This window comes from Malus sylvestris, chromosome 3, assembly GCF_916048215.2.
Source record: "Malus sylvestris chromosome 3, drMalSylv7.2, whole genome shotgun sequence".
Lineage (NCBI taxonomy): Eukaryota > Viridiplantae > Streptophyta > Magnoliopsida > Rosales > Rosaceae > Malus > Malus sylvestris.
Genome location: NC_062262.1, coordinates 20,610,868 through 20,637,593, shown reverse-complemented (window position 1 = coordinate 20,637,593; position 26,726 = coordinate 20,610,868). Strand labels below are relative to the sequence as shown.

General features: G+C 37.1%; 1 protein-coding gene and 2 long non-coding RNA genes across 4 annotated transcripts; 2 read left to right on the top strand and 1 right to left on the bottom strand.

Moving 5' to 3' along the window:
- Positions 1-181: 181 nt before the first annotated feature.
- On the bottom strand, positions 182-406 carry LOC126615828 (uncharacterized). Its single transcript, XR_007620912.1, has 2 exons — positions 291-406; positions 182-255 (listed from the first exon to the last, which is right to left on the bottom strand). It is a non-coding gene; the product is annotated as an uncharacterized LOC126615828 (long non-coding RNA).
- Positions 372-12,705, top strand: LOC126615816 (protein DGS1, mitochondrial). The gene is made up of 14 exons (XM_050283724.1): positions 372-759; positions 2,925-3,039; positions 4,138-4,341; positions 5,074-5,211; positions 5,353-5,514; positions 5,805-5,999; positions 7,938-8,038; positions 8,629-8,718; positions 9,431-9,503; positions 9,583-9,611; positions 9,712-9,835; positions 10,378-10,488; positions 12,099-12,199; positions 12,340-12,705. The coding sequence occupies exons 1-14, from the start codon at positions 527-529 to the stop codon at positions 12,458-12,460; spliced, it is 1,797 nt and encodes a 598-aa protein (XP_050139681.1). The 5' UTR covers positions 372-526; the 3' UTR covers positions 12,461-12,705.
- A 2,221-nt stretch (positions 12,706-14,926) lies between these two features.
- On the top strand, positions 14,927-16,405 carry LOC126615826 (uncharacterized). 2 transcript variants are annotated; one of them, XR_007620910.1, is made up of 3 exons: positions 14,928-15,819; positions 15,951-16,014; positions 16,111-16,405. It is a non-coding gene; the product is annotated as an uncharacterized LOC126615826 (long non-coding RNA). The 2 variants fall into 2 exon arrangements; XR_007620909.1 differs by having other exon boundaries at positions 14,927-15,819; positions 15,951-16,405.
- Positions 16,406-26,726: the final 10,321 nt, after the last annotated feature.

Here is a 26,726-nt window from a genome sequence, read left to right as displayed (position 1 = left end):
CGTGATGAAGCGACCCATAATTTAAGATAGTCAGGACCAAGCGACCCATTATTCAAACGAGGTGGTCCAATATTATTTAGAGAAGTTAGTAGGACCACATACTTGGCAACCACGTCATCTATTACTGTTTCAATGGATGAAAAATGTAACTGATGTATTATATTGAAATAAAATAGTATGAAATTGAAATGTTTTAAACATGTTATAAGAAATTAAAATCGACCACAAACTTGAGGTGGTAAAGTGTAATTTACCCTAATTGTTAATAAACAAAAGAATGAAAATGATACACAGATGATGCCCGCAAAAGAAGGAAAAAACGATAGTGGATTGAATAGAGGCCCCGTTTAATGGAAATCGTGGTGCGGCCCGGCTCCCACAATTCCCATTGCCCAGGTCGAACCCGCTTCCCACAATCCGTCTCTGTAGACCATTACAATAGCACTTACAGTTACAATTTACAATTTTACAATAGAGAGAGAGACACACACACACAGAGACAGAGCTTTGAATTGAACTCAAGGCAATGGAGGTCAGTCCAGCCCCAGCGAGTGATGGAACCGAAACCAAGGGCCTGAAACCCCTCATCTCGCTCTACTCCAACCGTCTCTGGAACCGCGTCCGCCGCTTCCTCCCCGCTTCTGATTCCAATTTTCTCCGGAAAATTCCAATTCTTGCTGGGGCTGGGGAAGCCAGATCACGGAAACGACGAGAATGTCTTCCTCTTCCGCTGCCTTTTAATCCACTGGAATCATCTGGGTATGCCTCTTATTACATTACTTTACTCTCTTTTTTGGTTGCTTTGATGCATTTTCCTAAACCCGGATTTACATATACACGTATACATATATAGATATATACATATATACATATATACATATATACATGTATACGTACACGCACACACGAGCCCCTGCTTCGTCATGATCACAAACACGGGATGATAGGGTCTCCGTACAGACTTTATGGGATACTATAGTCCTATTCCCTATCAATTTTTCCTGCAGTTGAGCGGATCCCTACTAAGAAACTGCATCTAGGCGTACATCGTTCTCTTCACTTTTCCTTTTTCTTCCTGATTCTATAAGGCTGCATTTGGTTTGTGGGCCATTCATATCATACTTAAGATCTTAGTATCCTTTACCTTGACTCCCCCTGAATAGGAAGTACTATTTCAAATTATGGTTGGTCAATTTGTGGCTCGGCTTAAATCCCAATTCCACAATATCGTCTTTATAAACATGGAATTACAGAAAAAAAAAAAAACCATTAATATTAACTTAGTTTTCTAACCTGCACTTTTTGATTTTATGTTGAGTTTTAATTGTGATATTGGTTGGAGTATGAAGCGCGTGGAAGTCATTGAATTTTTGAATTACTAATACCTGAAGAAATAATCACTTTTCAATGTCAATTTCTGTTGTAGTTGTTATGCTACACAATAACTGTGTGTGAATTGTATTAGAGGGGGTAAATAGGACACACTAGTAACTTGCTTGATTTTAGTGTTACAAGTACCTGCATCACTTAATGTGCTCTAATTAAAAGCCTAGTGTGTTCAATTGGGATTTTAATAGTGTTAGAAGTAACTTGCTTGATTTTAGTGTTACAAGTACCTGCATCACTTAATGTGCTCTAATTAAAAGCCTAGTGTGTTCAATTGGGATTTTAATAGTGTTAGAAGTAACTTGCTTGATTTTAGGCGTATTATAGTCAAATTTTTATGGAACCTATAAAAGGTTGGGTCTTTTCAACAAAGAATTTTTAAAAATATATTACATAAAGTAATGAATTTTGGTGTATTTTAGAATGAATTATGGGCTATAACAAGTCTAGCCTTTTCCCCTTCACTTTGGTGGATGTAAGATGCCGACCCTGCTTGTGAACATGAAGGATTTGACTGAATTTGTAGATCGTTTGAAGACACCATCGAGAGTAGACCTGTATGCACACGTGCATAAATATTTATTGAACCTACAAGTTACGATTGTCTAGTGCCATATTGCCTACTGAAATAATCTTGACAAAATTGCTTGTATAAAAAGGAAAAAAAATGAACAGTGGAAAATAAGATTATTCTGAGCTAGTGGTATTACAGGGGCTAATGATTTGTCACCCAGCTATCAAGGCTTGTACTTCAACTTCCTCTCTGTTCTTTTCTTGTTTGTATGCGTTACAAACTTACAAGTTTGGCTTTTGGTGGTGGTGGGGGTGTTGTTAACCGAAAAAAGAAGAAAAAAAAAGTCTGTTTTCTATAATTGTAGTTCAATATTTTGCTTACCCTATTAATTTTTATTTTCACTATGCATATTTTTATGATCCTTTTCATTATAATAATTGTAGTTAATAGTAATACTTTCCAAAATACTGATTTTAGGGTAATGTGTATATGAAATGTTAAATAGTTTTTATTTTTTATTTTTTTATAAATATTTTAACTGCCAAAGTAAGCATGACAACAGTATTCTATTTGGCCGTTAAAATTCCATGAAAATCAAGCCTATAAATATATTTCAAACTTTATGTTTGAAGTTTAACAAACTTCATTAAATTCCACATACAATTCAGTTAAATTCTATGTAGTAGAGAAAATCAAGCCTATAAATATATTTCAAACTCTATGTTTGAAGTTTAACAAACTTCATTAAATTCCACATACAATTCAGTCAAATTCTATGTAGTATAGAAATCAAATAAAATTCATGGACTCCATGAATTTATAAAATCTACGTAACGCCCTTGTACTGAAACATGATGCTTGAATCAGTGCCCATGAATTATCACTTTTGTTATTATGAGATGGTTAAATTTATTTTGATCAACAAATATCATGCTTTGTTGGAAGAATGCCATTGTTTTTGTACTATTGGATCATATTAGTGATAAATGAAGACATTTAAATGTTTGTTTCTTTAAATATGCAGGGTATCGACAGAGGCATCTAGAGTTTTTGATGTTCTACATGATATGTTGGAACACATCTTCTACAATTTGCATAATATCCAGAAGAACTTGCAGTTTTGGCAATCTAGGGCTGAGGTGAGAAATAAAACACAACATCATTAATTACATTATAGATTACAGAAAGAGGGGAATGCAAATAAAAACATGTGAAAATATAAACAAAACAAAAAAGAAACATATCACGAAAGAACCTATCAAAATGTCTAAACTACAGAAGCTTCCCTATTTGATGAATGACATAGAAAGAAGAGTTGCCAGCCTTTTCTGAGTTTACTGCTGAAGTTCTGCTGGAAGCTAGGATTTGGGAGGTTAAAGCCTTTTAGGTGACACAATTTCATGAGCAAAAAGTTGTTTTTGAGAAAAATAAACAGATGATATACTAAATTACTGGAAATAAGCCAGTTTGGGAAGGTTCAAAATCGGTTTTGAGAAGTAAGTGTTGAAGGATCTGTGCCACGGGATGTATATATTGTTTGGTCATGATGGTTCAACAACTTTTGGTGGAAAGGGTTCGCTTGGTATCAACCAGGCCACATTCAAGGACCTGGAGATTAGAATCAGCAGGTGTTTTCTTTGTGTTAGTTGTTTTTCATATTTTTATGTTAGGTGGGGCAGTTCCAAATTTTCACCAAGCAGGTTCACACAGAAGGCAAAGCTTCCTCTGTTATTCAAATAAGAAAAGTCCTTTCCTGCTCATGCAAGAACTTTTTGTTTTCCTTCACTCTACCACTTTCCCTTAACTTTTCTTTATTAACACCAACCTTAAATCTTTGTGACATTGAGATTGTTTTACATAATTTTAAATCGTTCCTATCATCATATTGTGTATAAGCCACATATAGTTAGTTAATTTTCTTGTTATGTTGTTAAATTGAAGATAAGCTACATATAAGCAGTTGTCTTTGACTATAGCTTGTAGCAGGTAATGCATCTGTTAACAACTGGGTAAAATGGTAATATAACAATTGATCTTACCAGCCACATTCTGTTACTAGAAATAAAACAAATACAGTTTACTTTCTGGGTTTCCCCCACACAATGCAAATCATGGCTACGTTCCTGCATTTATGCGTCTGTCTGTGCTGGCTATGATTTGAATAAACCATGCACAAATATTGATGTTATATACAAATGATACACAATCAGACTTATGTTTGATATATCTGATTTCAGGGATCTAATGCTCAAAAAGTTAAATTTATGGTGTTAGAGAGAGGGCCACATGCTTTTGTTGAAGGTGCAATTCAGCTGATACGTGGATGCATTGCTGAAGGTTCTTCTATACAGAGTATATCCCTCTCTGCATCTGCTCACATATCTGAACGGATAACTATATTAACTAGCTTGAGATGTTCTCTCGCCACATTTTTGGCCCAGGTTTGCTTTACCTTGTTCATATATTGTTAATTTGAATATGGTCTCTAATTTTTTGAGGAGAGAGAGATGACCAATTATAGCCCTCTTATATTTTCTTTTCAGCACACACACAAATATATATATATATATATATATATATATATTTATTTATATATATATGTAGATAGATAGTACATACACACACACATACATACAATGAGAGCTTCATAAGAGGGATCCCTTTCTACTAGAAAAAGGATTGTAGTTGAGCCCAACCATCAAAGCTATCCGTTAATCCAAATTGTTTAACTTTTAGGACTTCATTCAAAGATCGTCCTTGCAAAAAATCACCAAAATCCAAAATCATATGGTCATCAAACAATAACATAAGAAATAGACGGACACAATCTTTCTTCTAAAAGAACTAAATATATGATAATCAAATTGTCAAACGATTTTGGATTTCAATGATTTTTCGTAGGCATGGTTCTTGGATGGAGATCTAAACTGTAGTCAGTTTGGATTATTGAACCTCATTGTGGAGTGTGAGGAACAACCCTCTCAACTATTCTTCCAAAGGGATCCTCTTAAGAATACCCACAACACGCGCACACACAGACACACAAACAGAGACACATGCACACACACACACACAAACAGAGACACATGCACACACACACACACACACACACACACACGTGCACGCACGCACACATATCTGAATATGATGTATGTCAATCGTGGTTTGTATAGGTTTACATGGAAATTGACAAGTTTGGAGACGGGTTAGTGAGCGATCCAGAGAATTCATTGCCTTCCTTACTAATTAGAATTAATGGCTTATTCTTCAAACTAGAGGCATCTGTTGGCCATGTGCATGCAATGCGGCAGGTAGCTTCTTGAACATTCGAACTTGATTTTATTGTGGTGGTAGCCTTATTGTCAAGATTGTTTCACCATCTGAAATTCAAAAAGAGAATCAAGCACGAAACATGAAAACCATTGTAATATGTATATTTAATTGCCATGCAGGTTGATTCGTCTGTTGAGGGCAGCTATTCAGTTCCACTACTATTTGAGAAACTCCCGGAAATAAATCAAGAAGGATCCCAGTGGACAGACTGTGAAATTAAGGATGCTATCAATTTGGTTTATCAGAATCTGGACAAGCTCGATTCTTACTTGTCTTCTATTGTAAGAGCTTCTGCCACATTTTCTCTATCGAATTAAGTATAGCTTTTGTTGGGGAAGCTGGATGAAATGACTATCTGGCATACGGGTAGTACCTTGTAATTTGAAGCAGCTGATAGATCATATGTGTATCAACTGGCTTATGATTGGTTCTTGTTTATATACTTTATCCATCTTTTGACAATATGCAGGAAATAGTTGCCTTTCGTTTTTTTATTTTAATTTATTTTATTTCCTGTTTTTCTTTTTCATATACTTCTTTATACTTTTTCTTTGATTTATTTATGTGATAGGTTTGCAAACATCGTAAACCAAGGAAGGTAACACAATATTGGATCCGTTATACATGTGGTGCGGTTGGCTTCTCAGTTTGTTCTGTGTGGCTTATAGGACATAGTAGTCTGATGGGAAGTCCTGACATTGACAATTGGGTTCGTGAAGCGAGGGATTCAACAGTCAGCTTCTTTAGCGATCATGTGGAGCAACCGGTATATTTGTTCAACTTATGTCGTGCTTTAATTTTCTGCTGCTCTAAAAAATATTTGTTATGCTATTTGACTGAAAGTGAAGGAAGCTATGGTGCCATGTAACTGTCTTGACATGAAGTTTATATTTTCAGATGATCACTTTATAAATTAACCTTTGATAGAAGTTTCTCGGAGGCTTAAATTTGTGATATATTTCCATGGAGTCTATGTAATTTATTTAAAACTCCATCAAAATCCGTGGATTTATAATTCCATAAAAATCCTTTAAAATCTCAATTGAATACACCCTAAGGGTATTAGCTTCGATAGTGCTCAGTGCAATATTTGCGATATGGTTCAAAGGAGAACACCTCTTTTTGTGTCTGTACTGTCGACATTGGTGTGTGAATTGTGATAAAAGATGCTGAGAATGGGTCATCTGTTTTTGCACAGTCCAGTAGCATTGATTGTTTGGCTGAGGTTATTCGTGAAGGCTAATTTGGGCTGGGAGATTCCAGCTACATGTGTGGCATTATTTGTAAGAAGCACAAGTAAGTTGGAGGAAGAAAGAGGCACAGTGATAAATTTGGTGGAAAGGACTATATACAGATTTTGGGATGTAGTGGCGTGAGAGGTGGATACAGTGATAAAAAAAGAATTTGGTGGAAAGGAGTAGACAGATTTTGGGATGTAGGGGGGGGGGGTGAGAGGTGGATTATTTGTTGGAAGGGGTTATGTTTCGAGCTTTGGTATCTTCAGAGATTAGGGAGAGTTCATTTTCTGTTATTATTTCAAATTGCAATGCTGTTTCTCAATACCTTCATTTTTTAATCTTGGATATGTTATATAGTTGCTATGGTGAATGTGGACGATGCTTCTGCTTTTTTGTCTTCGCCATTTTAGAGGACATCTTCTCCTCGGTTTTTATTAATTTCTCGCGTCTCCTCTCTGAAGAGGTAAAAAAATAAAATTCAGAGTGCATCTGACAGCCAGATAAATTGTTTTACTCTTCATGGAAGCTATAGCAGACATTAGCAGTTCAAATACGTGCGGTATTTTGTTTCTTAAGTTGGATGGATTATATTATCGATTAAGAGCTCGAATTTATTTTTCGGTATCACTAAAGGAACCCATCTCGTCAGCCATTACATGAGAACCCCAGGTAGATATATTCGAAGATTATGCTAGAGTTGGTTTAGCGGACCTACGGGATAGAGTTCAGTTTTTGTCTGCCCTTTGGGCCTCAGTTTTCCCAGGAATCTCTCTCTATAATTTGTTTAGATTGGAAGGGGCAGCCTAATAATTGGTGTTTGGGTGTTTTAGCTTTTCTGGTTGGCTGTGTTTATTCTGTTTTCTGTTTTGGGTGATTTTCTTGACCGCCCTCTTTGCTTTCCCCTTTCTTCTTATAATATTGTCTCTTTATAAAAATAAAAAATTGCATACTGAAGTCATTCTTTAGCCTTTTGAAGTCCTTTTTTACTACGTGATTTGCTCCAATAGCACCTCAGAGAGAGCTTCCCCTTGTTGGCTTTGAGATATTGATCAAAGTATGCTCGTGTCTCATCTTGCCAGAGTGCCTGTTAGCCAAACCCCTCTCAGTTTCTCCTATCGTAGATTGCAGGAAAAGATGTGAAGAGTCCACTTAGCCCATATTGTTGAGAACCAGGATGATCTTTTCCATTTAAAATTTATATCATCCAGCCTTTAATATGCATCCTTGAGAATTAAGCGTATTGTAATTGTTCTGTTTTTACTGAAAGTTTTGGTTTGAAGTATTATCTCATTATTAAAAAGATGGCACTCACTTCTGACCTCAACCTTCGTCTCTCTCTCTCTCTCTCTCTCTCTCTCTCTCTCTCTCTCTCTCTCCTGTACATGCAAATAACCTTTTTCATATTTATATAAACATCTGAATATATTCTAATGACTTCAGCTATATGTTGACTCAATTTTTCCTAGCTTCTGTCTATTAGAGATGAACTCTTTGAGACATTCAGGAAAAGACATAAAGGAATGATGGATCACGAAGAAGTGCAACTAACTTCTAATTCTCTACACAGGTTAATGTTTTTATCTCCCCCTTGCTTGCTTAAACTGTGGGTAGTAAAATGCTGATCATGCCATTCACATTTCTCAAGTCATAAAAGTGATCAACATGCAGATTGTGACTTATCAAGTCTTACGTCAGTGGTGGGCAGTTGCCCTTTTTTTTAGTGGAAGGAGGGGATGTTCAATTCACAATTAATGCAGTGGTTTAGAAAACTATTCTTTCTAACTGTTAAATCCTTCTACATTTCATATTTTATTCCGCGGGCTTTGGATCACTTGTGCTACCTGTGACTTACATTAATAGGTGTAGTTAATAAAGATTTTACCCTTTTAGTTTGGGTGTATTGCTACAATTTTCCCTTTTTGTTTTATAGAGTGTTTCTCAAATTTATCAAAAAAAAGTGTTTTTAAGAGGCAGAAGGGAATATTACTATATCCTTTGATTATACTAACGAAACTTATTCTTTGCAGATCACTGGGTTTGTGTTCTATTTATTTATCCTTTTATCACATTCACATAGCACATCCAGCGTTAGTTTATTTTGCTAAACTGGTTGATGCCTTTTATTTTAACCTAACATTTCTATCTGCTCGTTTGTAGAATGTTACTGGCTTTCATTGAGCAGACAAAAGGCCAAAAGTTCCCAGAGAATGCATCAGATCAGGAAATGCTTGAAATAGTCATGGCCAGGTTGGTATTTATAGTACGCTTGCTTCTGTTGTGTCTTGGTGCTAGCCTCTTTTTATAAAACTTAAAATGTGCTTGTATAAATACGTAGCTTTGCTTAACTCTTGTCCAGAGTCTTGACATGAGAAGTTTTTATTGAAACAACTTTGAGACTTGTGAATGCAGTAAAACATGATCTATGGGAATTGTGTAATAAAATTGTCATGTCTGTTATTAAATTCTTGAATGTGACCTATATCCTTGAGTCTACTAAATCAACGAATTTATTCAGATTTGAGTTTCTCATTTAGTGTACATATTTGGAGCTTGGTCCTATCCTCTGAACCTCTCATTTTGTTTCCCTCTTTGATTTCTTATGATTGAAATGATGGATGCTAATTTACCCTTTTTTTTGTTGTTGTTGAAGTTCATATGAATGGAATGGATGTTGTATTTCAATAAAAAAAAAATCCTATTTTTAATATACGTTGTAATCTAATTTATGATTTGGTTGTTTTATTTCGATCTTCTTGAAATTCCAGATAAGCCTAAACAAGTACTCTGCCGGTATGTGTAAAACAGTAGATTAGAAACTTGTTCATGGTTTTGTTAAGATGCATATGGTTCACTGGTTGTTTAGTGTATAGTTCTGAAATCGTATGTGTACGTTTCATAAAAAAAAAATCCCATGTCTACTTGAAAATAGATTTTTTTTTTTAATCTTATGAATATATAGGTACGAAGAGGAACTTACCCATCCTATTCAGAACCTTCTTAATGGAGAGCTGGCTCGTGCTATGCTGATCCAGGTAGTATCCATTACCTATTATCAGTACTGTTACCACTGTTTATATTATTTCTCATGTTATAATGCCTGGTGCCACACAGGTTCAGAAGCTAAAGCTGGATATTGAAACGTGCGTTTCTGATCCTGGTGTCTTGGTTAATACGCAAGTTTTTCAGATGCACCATCTTATTTCATGTTTCAGTTCCTAAAGATGATCTTATTATGAACAGGGCGATGCTTGAACTCAACCAAATTCTGAGGGCAAATGAGATCAATTTTGCTATTCTGGCAGCTTTACCGGCATTCTTCCTCTCCCTCATTCTGCTAATGGTAGTGCGTGCATGGTTCAAGCAGGTAGGAGAGGTTTCTTAAGCATTTTTTTTTTCTTCTAAATATTCTCAAGTTAAATTATCCTAAGGATGTTAGTGCCTGCATGTGAGTATTCTCACATGAAGATGTAGTTTCATTTCTATGCATATCCCATGTGTAATGGATTACATCATCAACTCCAACTTATTGCGCAGAGTTCAAAACAATTGTTCACAGTTAAAGACAACAGCATTACTAGCCTACTGCAAAACTTTCTAAAACACGTAGAATTCAGTTTTCTCCATAAACCTCTTTTTCCTCTCTTTGACATCCAAAATTCGTATGTCAAATTGTAATTGAGAAATATTTAACTATTTATTTATTTTGTGGGCTACAAAAAGTTTTTGGTACATTCTTCATAATGTATGCCAGATGGACTTATGGAAAGACATCAAAGCTAAAGTCATCTGAAAATATTATAATTCTGTAAAGCTCCGTAATGTTTTAATGTTACCATTTGTGCAAATTTGTTCTTCTCTTCCTGTTTGTATTAGTTGCTCAATCTCATTTCTACTTATGCAAATCAGGATACTAGAGCAGAAGGAAGGGGAAGAATTGCTCGGATCCAGCGGAGGTTACTGGTTGTGGAGGTTGAGAAACAGATTATGCAGTATCGTACTTTTTACTGTCAAGGGATGGTAAGAATTCAGTTCTAAAACTGTCTATTGTATTGATTGTCAATAGAGAGAATTTATTTAGAAGAGCTTCAAATATAGAACTATACAAATATTAGTATTGGGCAATTATTTCATAGCATACAGGTCTCAAATGGTATTCATCTGCAAGAAAAGTGTTTTAGAACTGTTATCTCACTCATTTAATTCAGGATTATATGCATTGAGAAGGATTGGGAGGGTACACTATTTGCTCTCTTTAATTCTTTTATGTGCACTTATGCATAATATTGCATTCTGAAGAATATAAATAATTAGATGTGATAAGTAAATTAGAGCCCTTAGATTAGATTACAAATAATTAGATGTGATAAGTATATTGCTTGCAAAGATTGCACAGGAGAAGCAATTCATTAACTCATAGAGCAATAAACTTTTAGCAAATCGAATAAGGTAATAACAAATTCCAATAAAATATAGCTAAACTTAGGATAACAACTATAGAAGTTAGCAACCACTGCTTCTATATTCCTTTTAAGTTTCAGTTTTTTAACTCCACATAAATATAAAACATGTAGGCACATTGAGTTATCTTTTTGTTTCAACAATCAAGGCCACTTGGCAAAATATTTTTGCTTAAAAGAAGAAAGCGGCTGTGACTTTACCGTCCTTATTTTACTTCGAGAGCTGATGTCTGTACTTTATCAGCATTTATATGCTCTTTGATTATTCTATTTGTCTTTTTGTTTTTCCATCTGGAAAAAAAAATCAATGTTTTAAAAGGCAAAGCCAAGGCATTTGATTATTAATATATATTATATTATAATTATATATAATTATAATCAACAATAGAGTTGAAATCAAACATATAGAGCCGAAGTTAAACATATATAGTCGAAATCAAACATTATAGAAGAATAATCAACAATCAATTCAAAAAGTTATTCAGTATAGGTTAACCCTTACCTTAAAAAATAAAAATAAAAAAAGGCCCCAGCTGACGCCTCAGGTGCTGAGGCGCGACTCGACCACGCCTAGATGAGTTTAAGCCTACTCCCGCTGGGCAAGGTGTTTTCCTCGCCGCCCCGCTCGAAGGTTGTCTAGGGGCGCCTCAAGGCCCCTTTTTTAAAACACTGAAAAATATATAGAAAAATCTTCGTTGCTTTGTTCTGTTAGAGTTGGGTAATGATCTATTTGATGATTTGTAATGAAAAACTGCAATGAAAACAAGGATTTGAATCTGTAAAATTTTGATAAGAAAGTGCTAATAGTTGCAACCTCTCATTGATTTTGTTATGTGATGAGATCTGATTCTGATTTTTAACTTTATCTGTGTGTTGTTTCTAAATCATGGTCTTTTTTGTTTTCCTCTAATTTTCTTTTGTAATCACTCTTTGTTTTCCTTTGTGAATAATTTGGATGATTACATATGCATTAGAAACAACACATTCACAATAATAAAATTTGTGAATGTGTTGTTTCTAATGCATATTGTTGGGGTTGTAGTAGTCATTCTTGTTTCGTAATTGTCCTCCACATTATATTATTGTGTGCTTTTGTTTGGTTTCCGGAAGAGGCACATTCACAAACTTAAGCAAAGAAGTTGGTCTTGATACTTTATCTGTAATTTACAGGAGAAAGAAGCGCAGTGCGTGTATGGATTGTTGTTGTATAGTCTGGATCGACTATACCGTGCTGTCAAGAGGCACGCAAAAGCAACCGGTGAATGGAAATGGTTAGTTTCTTTACAATGTAAACTTTGTTCACATTTAAAAAAAAAAAAAAAAAAAAAAAAAAAAAAAAAACAGAGAGAAAGAAAGAAAGAGGGGTATTGTGTTGGAGTAAATAATTTATGAGTTGTTATATGATGAACAGGTTGAGTGAGGATATTGTTGATTTGGGGAAGCCCAGCCTCCAAATTGGAGATAAACTCATATTGACCTCACGCATGGTACGAGTGTACGACTGTCTGCTTCCTTCGTTGAAACGCCAATAGGACTCTTTTCTTCCCCTCCCTTCCCTCGTATTGACCTCGGAGGAGTATTCTCTTCTCTCCTAATCTCTTTCCCCATTCTTTCCCGTCATTTTCCTCCGCCCGCCTATCTTTCACAGCTTAGAAATTTTGTTAGTAGAGAAAACTGTGTAAATGTTTGGTTTACGTATGTATTATTTTTCCTTTTCCTAAGAAAATAAGACATTCACACTTATTTCATCACTAAAAAGCAATGTTACAATTTTTAATTTTTTATGGGGTCTGTGACACGTGGCTATGCATCATCCGTTAACGGATCTTTTGACAGAAGGCCTACATAAGCATGAAGTCTCACATTCCTCACTTTAGGTATGAGACTGAGATGAAAAAAATTTGGTAAATTGAGAATTTGATACCTCATGGTAGTAAATTGAGAATTACCCTAAAAACAGTGAAAACACAACTCATAAAATTTAAACGTGCTTCGGATAACAAAAACCATACATCAACCCCCCCCAAAAAAAAAATACAAAATGTGATCAACCTTCAAACACGACAGTGACCCATAAACATTAGATGATTCTCAGTTTGCATGAAGCTACTAACAACAACGATTGAAACCATAGCAAAAAGTGGCATAAGAAAAGCATCATTTTGCCACCTTTTATCAAGGCCTGAAAACTATGTGGCCTTGTTTCCAAAAAAAAAAAGAAAAAAAAAAGAAAAAAACAGAAAACTATGTGGCCTTCCTTTTTGAACCTAGATGTAATTTAACAAATCAAGCATAATAACTCGGCCAAAAACCAAAATCAACTTTGGACGTATTCCTAATTAAACACTTCCCTCAGGCCTGATTCTGCTTTGTATCCTGTTCGATTCAGGAGTTAAAAAGTAGGGGTGGGCACTGTGCTGTTTCATTCTCAAACCATAATCGGAACAAGGAAATACCAATAGTTCGGTTTGGTGCAGTTCTGCTTAAGTTTATTACTAAAATCGTTTAGTTCGGTTCATGCATGTTCTAGTTTGGTTCATGCCAGTTTATGGTTCTGAATACTAAATCATTTGAATACCAAATCAAAATGGTATTTAAAGTTTACTTGTTTTCTTTTTCTTGTTTTTTGCATGCTTGTATTCAAATACGACTTCTAAAATGTAAACATCCTTCACACCAAGCAAACAAAAACAAAAACACAATTCAAATGTACATGTACATTCATAATACGAATATACATCCACAAATACAAATATATCCACTATGTAGTAATAACGTTAGTATGAATACAATAATTTGAGTCCAAAGGGGACTTATCAAGAGATTAAAAAAAGGCCCAGGAAAAAGGAAAAGAAAAAAGTTGGATGTAACTTAACACATTAAGATCATTCTGTCCAAGAAAAATATATTAAAACCTGAATGTCAAATACGGAGATTCAGGAGAGAAAATGACCTCCTTTTTTTAAATATGTGCCTTATCTCAATAGGTGAACCGTGCAAGTGAAAGACCTAATTGAGAAATGCTCCTATGCAATTGCACTAGGCGAAACCAATTTGATTTTCACTACTCATTTAGCGACACCTGTATACAACTGTTAGATTTAGTTAATTATTTATATTCACGATTCGGTTCGGTTTTAAGCGGTTCTACCAACATGAGAATCGGAACTGGTATGAATGGTTCGTTTTGGTTCTTGAACCTACATTGACTTTTTTTGTCAACATGGTTTTTAAAGGTTTATTTTGTTGCGGTTAGATTCGGTTTCGCAGTTCCACAGTTTTTATGCCCATCCCTAGTTAAAAGTATGCTACCACCTCATTTGGTATCGGAGCTACATTGAGAGGGGGTTAATTTGCTATAAATGTGTAGTTGGATACCTCTTATGTAAAAAAAAATAAATAAATAAAAAAAAAATAAAAATTCCTATTGATAAATCCTTAAAGCAAGTCCACATCACTAAGGCAATTACTGCATAGACAACAACAACAACAACAACAAAGCCTTTTCCCACTAAGTGGGGTCGGCTATATGAATCCTAGAACGCCATTGCGCTCGGTTTTGTGTCATGTCCTCCGTTAGATCCAAGTACTCTAAGTCTTTTCTTAGGGTCTCTTCCAAAGTTTTCCTAGGTCTTCCTCTACCCCTTCGGCCCCGAACCTCTGTTCCGTAGTCACATCTTCGAACCGGAGCGTCAGTAGGCCTTCTTTGCACATGTCCAAACCACTGTTACCGATTTTCTCTCATCTTTCCTTCAACTTCGGCTACTCCTACTTTACCTCAGATATCCTCATTCACAATCTTATCCTTTCTCGTGTGCCCACACATCTCACGAAGCATCCTTATCTCCACTACACCCATTTTGTGTACGTGTTGATGCTTCACCGCCCAACATTCTGTGCCATACAACATCGCTGGCCTTATTGCCGTCCTATAAAATTTTCCCTTGAGCTTATAAAATTTTCCCTTGAGCTTCAGTGACCTACGACGGTCACACAACACGCCGGATGCACTCTTACACTTCATCTATCCAGCTTGTATTCTATGGTTGAGATCTCCATCTAATTCTCCGTTCTCTTGCAAGATAGATCCTAGGTAGCGAAAACGGTCGCTTTTTGTGATCTTCGCTAGATTGCTCCGGTTATTAGTGTGGATAAGTATATAAATGGATAGAGATAGGAAAGCAAACACCAGATGTACGTGGTTCACCCATATTGGCTACGTCCACGAAATAGAGGAGTTCTCATTAATTGTGAAGGGTTTACACAAGTACATAGGTTCAAGCTCTCTTTTAGTGAGTACAAGTGAATGATTTAGTACAAATGACATTAGGAAATTTCGTGGGAGAATGATCTCGTAATCACGAAACTTCTAAGTACCGGAGTGTGGTATCGTCTTGACTTGCCTTATCTGTCTCGTAGGTAGATGTGGCATCTTCTCTGGAAGTACTCTTCCTCCATCCAGGGGTGGTATCTTTAACTGGTGGAGATGCACAAGGTAATGTATCAATTTCACTTGAAGCTTACTTGTAGTTTCAGGCTTGGTCAAGCGCGATACAAACCATGTAGTAGGAGTCCTCCAAGTCGCCGAGCTAGGGGATCTGCTGAAAGAGGTGACAGACAAGGTAAGCAATCAGAGCTCCAAGCAATCAGTCCCAGATCAGAACTTTGATTTCGAGTTCCGGCTGATTGTTCACATTCTCCCTATCTTGCAGGCAGCATGAAGGATAAAGAGAAGAAAAATGAGAAGAGATGATATGGGATACTTTTGCTTTTGAAGAAGTAACTTTCCACATGCTTATTCTTGAACTGGGCTGGAGGGTTTTCTGGTTTCCTCCAGAGTATAAGGCCGACTGAAGAATTTGAGGGTCAAAACAAGTCCATCAAATCTATAGTACGTTCGACCCTGCTGATATAGGATACTTTTGCTTTTGACAGAGTAGTGGATGTATCGACACGTGTGCTGTTACGCTTGTCTCCACATGCTTCCTTGTATCCTTCTCACTTGCCCTATCTGTTCATCAGGCAGATGCGGTATCTTCCCTGGAAGCATAAGATGTTGAAGATGAGTACTCGAGAGCAATGCCAGGTAAGTAATCAAGTAAGGGGTTCCAAGCAGTCAGTTCCTGACTAGAAGCTTGATTCCAAGTGCTGACTGATTGCTCTCTTTCTCCTTGTCTTGCAGGTAAGAACAAGGCCAAAGGAAAAGACAGGGAAAAAACATGATATGGGATACTCTTGCTTTTAACCCTGATGATATGAGATATTCTTGCTCTAGTATAGCTTGTTTGCAGAGGTATTATCGGGGGGAAAGAAAGCTGAATATTTCGAAAGGCTTCTTTGGGAGTGCCCTCTCAGATATGAGGAAGGGTTGAGCATTTTTGCAGGTCTGCCTGTCTGTTGGGGATGGAGGTCAACATATATAGGAGTCTCCCTAACAACAAGTAGTAATGCTATTCCTTTACCCTGCTTGGTCATAACACGGTAGTGGGAGCTGCTAGCTTCACATGTTTTAACTCTGTCAGAGCACTTTGAAAAAGTGGTCTGTGGTATATGGAAAGCTGATGTTGCGTGTAAAGATTACAGATAAGCTTTATCCAAGGAGATCCGGCTCTTGAAGTTGGGAAAGTGGTGCCTCTTCGGTTTTCGAACAAGCAATCCTGTCGGAGATCTGGCTCTCGAGATTCGGAGAACGATGCCTTTTCTATTTTTGAGAAAGCAATCCTGCTAGGGGTCTGGCTGTCGAGATTTGGAGAGTGGTGTCTCTTCGATTTTTGAGAAAGTAATCATGTTGGGAGTCTGGCTCTCGAGATTCGGAGGGCGGTGCCTCTTCAATTTTGGAGCAAGCAATCTTGTTGGGAGTGTTTTCTCGAATGTGAGAAAAGGTTGGGCATGTTTACTAGTCTATCTTGCCACGAAGCACAGAGGTTGACACACAGGGACTTTCCAATTATCCAGCAATAGTACTGTTCCTTTACCCTTGTGGGTAATAATATGGTAGCTAGACCTTCAAAATTTATGTGTCTAAACTTTGTTAGTGCTGTTTCTTTGCTATTCTTTTACCCTTCTTGGTCAGAGCAGTGTAGTGGGAGCTGCAAGCTTCACGTGTCTTAACTTTGTCAGAGAACTTTGGCAAAGTTATCTGTGGTACCCATGAGCTAATGTTGCGTGTGGGAAGTGGGTGATTGAACAGTAAGATTCATGTGCTTTCTACTTCACCAGAAATCTTCGACATAATGCCCATAATTTCCGCAAAGCTGACAGGTGCTGACAAGGCTGGAAAAGTAGGTGCCTCTTCGATTTCTGAGATCGGCCCTCGTGGTCTCTGAGCAACCCAGCTTTTGAGAAAGCAAGCACCTCTTCGATTTCTGAGATCGGTCTTCGTGGTCTTTGAGCAGCCCAACTTTTGAGAAAGCAAAGGTCTCGTGGTCTCTGAGCAGCCCAGCTTTTGAGAAAGCAAACGCCTCTTCGATTTCTGAAGCTCCGTCGAGTGCAGATTTTTTTAGAGGCTGGCATTAAGTTCCAAAGCACACTTGAATCTTCACCAGTAGAAGCTCCATTCTTGCACTTCTAAGATCTTGATTTGTCCGACCTCTTCTCTCTTCAACACCTTTGAAAATGTCTGGCCCCTCCGACCGTCGTTTTGACTTGAACCTTGTTGAAGAGGTAGCCACGCCTTCTCCAGACAACATATGGCGCCCATCCTTCGTCTCCCCTACTGGTTCTCTTACCGTTGGGGATTCCGTGATGAAGAATGATATGACCGCTGCGGTAGTGGCCAGGAACCTTCTCACTCCCAAAGATAACAGACTACTTTCCAAACGGTCTGATGAGTTGGTTGTTAAGGATTCTCTGGCTCTCAGTGTTCAGTGTGCAGGTTCTGTGTCTGACATGGCCCAATGCCTATTTGTTCGAACCCGCCAAGTTGAATCATTGGCGGCTGAAGTGATGAGTCTCAAACAGGAGATTAGAAGGCTCAAGCATGAGAATAAACAGTTGCACCGGCTCGCACATGACTATGCTACAAACATGAAGAGGAAGCTTGACCAGATGAAGGAATCTGATGGTCAGGTTTTACTTGATCATCAGAGATTTGTGGGTTTGTTCCAAAGGCATTTATTGCCTTCGTCTTCTGGGGCTGTACCGCGTAATGAAGCTCCAAATGATCAACCTCTGCTGCCTCCTCCTTCTAGGGTTCTGTCCAATACTGAGGCTCCAAATGATCCCCCTCCAGTGCCTGCTCTTTCTGGGGCTCTACCGACTGTTGATACTTCTCCTAAGCAACCTTTGTGAAGGCTCCCTCTTGTTTGTTTATTTTGACTCATGTATATGTACATATTTGTGACTTATCGGGGATATCAATAAATAGCTTTCCTTCATTTCAACGTATTGTGTTAAATACACCAAAGCCTTATTCGCTAAGTTCTCTGAATTTTCTTTTGTTGAAGCTTGTATGTTGAAGTTTTGTGAGAATACCCTTAATTTCCCGAGTGAGGAAAACTTCTCGGTTGGAGACTTGGAAAATCCAAGTCACTGAGTGGGATCGGCTATATGAATCTTTGAACGCCATTGTGCTCGGTCCTGTGTCATGTCCTCCGTTAGATCCAAGTACTCTAAGTCTTTTCTTAGAGTCTCTTCCAAAGTTTTCCTAGGTCTTCCTCTACCCCTTCGGCCCTGAACCTCTGTCCCATAGTTGTATCTTCTAATCGGAGCGTCAGTAGGCCTTCTTTGCACATGTCTAAACCACCGTAACCGATTTTCTCTCATCTTTCCTTCAATTTCGGCTACTCCTACTTTACCCCGGATATCCTCATTCCTAATCTTATCCTTTCTTGTGTGCCCACACATCCAACGAAGCATCCTCATCTCCGCTACACCCATTTTGTGTACGTGTTGATGCTTCAACGCCCAACATTCTGTGCCATACAGCATCACCGGCCTTATTGCCGTCCTATAAAATTTTCCCTTGAGCTTCAGTGGCATACGGCGGTCACACAAAACGCCGGATGCACTCTTCCACTTCATCCATCCAGCTTGTATTCTATGGTTGAGATCTCCATCTAATTCTCCGTTCTTTTGCAAAATCAATTACTTAATACTGCACGAGTACATCTCCACCTTGTAAATGAATTGCCCAAGCAATTGGTAATAAATTTTTTTTTTTTTAAAAAAAGAAGAAGATAATTTAATGTTTGATTTCGGATAGGATTTTTAACCAATCTCGTTACGCCACATGTCATTATACAAAATTACAATTTTTGTGGATAGATTTCGATTACATTTTTGACCAATCTCATCGCACCACATGTCACTATCTGTTCAACCAATCACGCCACGTGGCATTATCTATGACTTTATCCTTTATTTTTTCTTCTTCTCCATATAAACCTACATCCAACCTAGAATCACACACCAAATTCAAAATATCTTAGAATCCTTCTTCATAGTGTATAAATCTTGAGTTCTTACAATGCTTTCTTCAAGAAGCTTGTTAGAAATTGAAGAGCAAGTGAATGGATTGTTCGATCTCCAGGAACGAGAAAATGAGTTGTTTGAAATGGAAAAATGAGAGGACCAAAAACATAGAAGGAGATATGATGAAGCAAGAAGAGAAAAAACCACACATACCCGTCAAGTCGTGCAAGTTGTAGTGGTAATCTCTAGACCCAGTCGTTCCCCGAACCTCAATATAAGGAAGGAATAACGAGGTAATGATCTCTCGAAAAATTACTTTGTCCCAAATAGTGTCTACCTTGGTGCATATTTAGACGTCGTTGTATAATGTAACCACATTTGTTCAACAAAATCATGATTGCTATTTGCAACCACGATTCATACTCTGTGCAAAAGAATAATGCTTTTAATGTATAGGTCTCTTTCATGAGCAAAAAATTACTGCTACCTACCTAACGCTTGCATATAGGGCATCTGCATACCAAGTGAATGAGATTGCGAGGATTGGGAAGTCAACTGTTTTAAAGTCCCTGATGAGGTTTTTCTTTGCAATCGAAGCTATCTACACTAATGAGTACCTTTGGCGATCCACGACAATGGACCTGCAAAGGCTTCTAAAAAACAGTAAGATGCGAGGTTTTCTAGCATGACTGAAGCATTGACTGTATTTAATGGCAGTGAAAAAACTACCCAAGTTCGTGGCAAGGAAATTATGGAAACAGAAAATGAACCAAAAGAATCATTTTGGAGGTGGTTGCATCATTTGATACATGAATTTGGCATGCTTTTTTCAGTGTTCTAGGAGCTTAAAATAACCTCAATGTGCTTACCCAATCCCTAGTATTCAATGATGTGCTACAAGGAAGATCTCCTTAAGTCACATATGCAATAAATTGAACCATGTACTCGAGAACGTACTACCTAATAGACGACTTTTACCCAATGTGGACATCATTTATCAAAATAATGTCACGTTCACAAAGTGAAAGGACAAACACTGCACAAGATGTCAAGATGGGTATAAGAAGGATGTGGAGCATTGTTTTGGATCCTCCAAGCTTGTTGGTGAATTGTTAGGGGGGCTACACGATTAATTGATAAAGAGACACTTCGATCCATCATGATGACGTGCATCAATCCACAATATGATTGTGGAAGATGATATGATTATAATGTTGTTGATGAATTTGAACTAGATATGATGAACAATTCCATAAAATGGGTTTATTGGGCTCATGACGCCACCGAAGACACCGTGCACCATGAGCCATTGGAACGAAATGGACGTAACAATGAAAGGAACACTCAAACCTATACTTCATTGAAATCTTCATACATTCACAAAACGCGTCAAAGTGACTTAGTTGAGCACTTGTATGGAATGAAACAAGCTCAAGACACTTGAAAAAAGCTTGTGGTGGAAGGAAATGACCTTACTTTATTTGGTGTGTTGTTTTTATGTTATTTGGTGTGATGAACAATTTCAATTTGAATGAAGATACTCTTAGTTTATATAACGATTCTCTTAATATAAATAATGTTCCATATTGAACAAATACAAAATTACAACCCAAAGCGGATGGGATATTATGGGCACATTTGATTTTACTATAAATTCCCTATAAATCACCTAACCAATCTATGGTGCTAGGGTCATCTCCACTTGGTCCCTCTTCCCTTGCATCCCTCATTTGCATAACTTCCACTTTTTTTGACCTCTAAAATTTTTTGAATGCAGAGACATTCCTTCAAGAGACTTGGACATAATTTGACTATGTTTCTTCGCCCTCATTTTTTCCCTAAGTATATCCCTTTCTTACCTAAGTATCCCTCTTTCTCTCTCATGAGCCGCAACTTTAGTCGCATATCTAGCATTTTTAGCCTCAATTCTAGCCATGTCTTTCTTCAAACTCAATGCACATTGGCGGCTAATTTATTCCATATATTTTGTATAGTCACTATTGGAAGAACTGTCTTTTTTCTTTGCAACCTTATGACCTTGAGGCTTAAGTTTGATGGGTCAATTCCGGCACTTCAAGTGGGTTCCCTTCTTGAACAAGCGAGACTTTTTATGGTCTTATGGTGTAGAATGTAAAGTAGTTGTTCATGACAGTGCACAATTTTGTATTTGGGGCAACCTTTGACAACATTCCAACATTCAAAGCGGTTAAATGACTTGTTCTTGTTGGCCTCATTGTACCAAGTTTGTACTTGAAGTGCCTACAAAAAATATGGGGACAAAAAAACACTACTAAAACTAATTAATGTCAATTTAAGGGCAAACAAATAAATAAAGAAAATATTGTTGCCTCATCCGATATTTAGCCGCTTCGAAGATTATCATAAGCTTGTTTGTGAAGGAAAAACTTTGTCCATGTAGAGATTATTTGAGCAACACATGCATATATTAACAATTAAAGTAAAGCATGAACTCAAAACAAATCAAACACCCATGAAATTCAAGGCCTAGTGGATGGTGAACCAAGACTACTTTCATAAAAAAAAAAAAAATATTGAGCTTTCATACCCTTGAAGCTCACCCTTGTTTTCACAATGTTATCACCCATGTGAGGCTCTTCAATCCTCTTCACATGCTCCATGGATTTAGCTTGAATCCTTGGATCTTTTCTTCTTCCTTGCTCATTTGCTACTTGAGGATTGGATGAAAGGATTCTTTGATAACTCATATATTTCATAGATTTATACCATCCATTCCTAGCCCCTTTGTGATATTTTTGAGTTAAACTAGTTGCAATTTACCCTCTTTTGTGTTAGTGTGCAGCTAATTGTATTTTGGAGCTCAATTGAGGACATATAAGGCAAAATGGTGCTAAAAGTGGAGAATTGAATAAGGATGCTGATATAGACAAAGAATTAAAAGTGGAAATTGAATATGGCTCTTTATAAGACCAATAACAACAAAAAACGTGGGAATTAAATGCCTAATTACTGGGATGTATTGGCAATCTGTAACAGCCTCATTAACCTTATAAAACTAAGAGTTTCAACCACTTTTACATAAGTTTCCCTTTGGGGTCGCCTAGAGCTCTCTCTCCTCTCTTTCTTTGGCCTTTCTTCCAGAAACAAAATCCTTTCTCCATTCACCATCTGCAGCCACCAAAGAAACCACGCAGCCGCGCTGTTCTTGGAGAAGTTCAACATCATAATTATTTCAAGGGGGTTTCTTCTATGAACTTTAATTTCACTCATGTTGTTCTTGATATTTATATATTCTGTAATTATGTTACGTAATTAAGTTCATAGCTGGGGATTTCGATGTAGCCTTGCAAAACTATTTTATGTTGTTAAGTTACAGTATTCAATTCATCAATCTGTTTTCTTGTTTCATTCACTGATTTCATAGTTCAATTTGTTTGTTTATCTTAATGTTTGATCGCCATTAGAGTTTCTTACAGATTATTTGATCAAGGTTATAGTACACGTCATGCTTAATCTTGGTAGACATGTGAATGAATGAAGAAACTGCTATGCATACATCCTGCCATGTGATTTCTTTGGTTCTTTGAAGTTTTCTTGTTCCTAATGGATTTTTAGTTGGCAATCTAGGTTGAACATCACAACTAGGTTGCAGACTAGGAGTACTTGATCACACCCATACATCAAATAGAGATCATAAATGAGTAAAACGAACCCTAGTTACAGATTGGAGAGTTGAATGCGGTTTGACTTAATTTTCATGGAATTGGCTTGTAATGGTGAAATCAGTATCCCTAGTTCCATTCCCATTATTTCTGAATCAACCTATCATTTATCTTTATCTTTCTTGCTTTTTTAAGTTATTTAAGTTTTCAGTTGAAAAATCTAAATCCAGTTTGCATTTTCATTATTTAGTTAATGTTCACATAAAGCTAGTAGTAATTTGTAGAGGTCTAATCAATCCCTGTGGTTCGACACCCTTACTTGTGCCATTATACTAACCATATATTTTACTTGGAAGGAACACAACATTCTCCAAGCACCAAAGGAATGTTGCTTCTAAGTCTCCACACCAAGGTAGAGATGTGAAGACAAGATGGAAAGCCAAGAAGAAGTTTTGCTGCTAGTGGGACTTCTTCTAGGGGTTGGCTACTATAGGGAGAGAGAGGAGATTGCCTCTAAGTTTTCTTCTCAAACAACCTTAATAAGGGTTGAGTTATAACTCAATCCTCTTAGAGCCCTTAAAAGTTGAGTGGCATGAGTGTAAGTAATCCATTTTCTCTAGCAAGGTCGGCTCCCTATAATAATTGGGTTGTTTACCCCTTATTGTTTAAGTTTTCATACAACTTAGGCTTAATGGGCCTTATGTACCAAAGCCCATTGGGACTCGAAAACCCAACATTTTTAATGATTTTTATCTAACTTAATTAATATGGACCATTGGATTACATTTTTTTTGCAATCCAACAACCCTAATTGTGACACGTGGGCCCAATGGTAATAAAATATTTTTTATTGATTTGTTTTTTAATTTTCTAAGCCAAAAGAATCTGGATTGTTGATGATAAAAGCTAACAACCCAGGTTGCGCCACATGTACTGCTGTTACAATTGAATTCAAAATTTTTGACAGTTGGAAATCCAATTGCCTAGAAATGAGCCACGTCACTCCTTATCTTGAAAGGCTGAGTGTGGCTGCAGTGTGGGCCCCAACCATGTTTTTTGGTCGGCTCACTCACCGTTCTTTGTGCGTGCAAACCACAAGCCTGGCACAAAAAAAAAAGAAAAAAAAAAGGTTCACGTGGTTGATGCATGGTTGATATCAGATCTACTCAGTCACAAGCTTGAACTATTCATGCCCGAGTAATGAGTCTTGCTACCGAATAACCAACTGATTGGGCAAGGGTGAAGTATTTTTTGGATTTTGAGGGCTTGGATTGGCTAATTGCGCAAACAATTTGCATGGAGTGGACTTGCTCTATGAGTATCCCCACCAATTGGTGGAAGGCAAGGGCAAAGGCAATAATGTTGCCTTCAAGCCCAAAAAAAAAACAGCTCCAGCAATCCAAATAAGCAAGGACAAGTGGTGGGTGTAAAAACTGTCCCAAATTTTACGATTTTATTAATCTTAAATATGTGATTTTACCATAATGCCCCTTGGGGCAAAAACGTTGACTTTCATTGACCGTCATTTTGTGACATGTATGAGCTATTATCATATTGTATTCTCATAGTACCCATTGCTACAAAAAGTTCACGTGGTTGATGCATGGTTGATGTCAGATCCACTCAGTCACAAACTTAGACTATTCATGCCCAAGTAATGAGTCTTGCTACCGAATAACCAACTGATTGGGCAAGGGTGAAGTATTTTTTGGATTTTGAGGGCTTGGATTGGCTAATTGCCCAAACAATTTGCATGGAGTGGACTTGCTCTATGAGTATCTCCACCAATTGGTGGAAGGCAAAGGCAAAGGCAATAATGTTGCCCTCAAGCCCAAAAAAAAAAAAATACCTCCAGCAATCCAAATAAGCAAGGACAAATGGTGGGTGTAACAAACTGTCCCAAATTTTACGATTTTATTAATCTTAAATATGTGATTTTACCATAATGCCCCTTGGGGCAAAAACGTTGACTTTCATTAACCGTCATTTCGTGACGTGTATGAGCTATTATCGTATTGTATTCTCGTAGTACCCATTGCTACAAAAGCGTGGGCGCAAGCGGAATTGAATTTGGAGTTATGATGAAGATTTTACGAAACAACGAAACATAAGGGCATTTAGTAAATTCACTATTCTAGAATTTGGAGCTATGATGAAGATTTTACGAAACAACGAAGCAGAAGGGCATTTTAGTAAATTCACTATTCTAGATATTCATCCTTATTATTTTATTATTTTCTTATAGGGTATCTATGTTCGTGGGACCAACCCATATGGGTCTTTTGTCCCATTTGTCCCCGTGTCCTCTTATTTCCTACTCTCCTGGATTCCTTCTCATCTTTCTTTTGATCTCACTCTTTAACTTTCTTTCTCTCATCCTTCTCTAACTCATCCTTTTCTCGTTGAAGCACCAAAAAGCTGTAGCGGCCAACACCATCACTGCCTTGACTCGCCACCTCAAAGAAGTTCAACAATCTTCCAGTCAGAAATAGGATCTCGGTCTATAAGCTCAAACCATGAACTTGAAACCCTACATTGCATAGTGACTTCTATCACTGTTCATTCCCTTCCCCAACCATGGTGAGCCTTGAGACCCTCACATCCTTCTTATTTCGAAGCCTTTATATTGTTTTTCAACCTTAAAACGAGATTTGAGAGTGATCTAATATAGAAAGCATCTCGAGGAGTTTTCCCCAGATTTTTTGGCGAATGATGCAACCACTTTTAGGCCATTCTTTCAACCAGCACCGACTATGACTCAACCTCGAATTGGTATATATATATATATATATATATATATATATATAGGTTTCTCGACGTGCTAAATCTGAATCAGCCCTCCGTTTTTTGAAATTTGATCATTTTAAAATAGTTTCTTTATGAGCCGTACTTTGTACGAAAATGCTTAGTTACAATATTACGTAATATATCTATGTAAATGGTTTCATTTCTAGGTGAAACGCATCGTGAGGATTTTCGATGCCCGCAAAGTGGGTTTGACCTAACGACATAATTTGTGAGTGGGTCTTTGCTTTTAAATACTATATATTTATTTAGTTTTCATTTATATTTTTTATAAAGAATTTTCTACATTATGTCAAGATTAGATTAATGTTTATAAGAATTAGCACATTGATAGAAATTAGGAAATTATGCTACGTCCTAAAGGATGCATAAATATGCATATTATTATAGGATGCCTTAATCATATTTACGGCCATGAATAACATTATGTCGACTAGAATTATCGGTTTACTATTGCATGATCATATTTACGTTATTTGCTCATTTGTGTACTACACTAGTGTTAGTACTTGCCTAAGCTAGGGCCAGTCTTCACATGTATGTTCACATCGCACCGTAGACTAACTTTGGATCCATTGTAGGTGCCAGTCCAGTCCTAAATTGCTCTAGGCAATTATGACTCGTATGTGATGCGCATAGCGCCAATCTTCACGTGATTGTTGTCCTAGAGCATAAATCATGATTGTGGATGCAAATTTCTGCCTTCTTCTTCTTTTTGGATGAAAATGCACATGTGAAACAATTACACCTATGATCAAGGCCAAGAGCCTCACATGCCCACGATTATTTTTGGGGGGGGGGCTTTGGCCGAAGATTCTCTGATGCCAAAGTTAAAATTTAAGGGAAAAGTGTTTAAAGAAATTTAGAGAATTTTAGAAGAGAATTAGACTTAGGTTTTGTAGAAAATGAGGGGCTATATATAGGGGTGTGGCTAACCCTC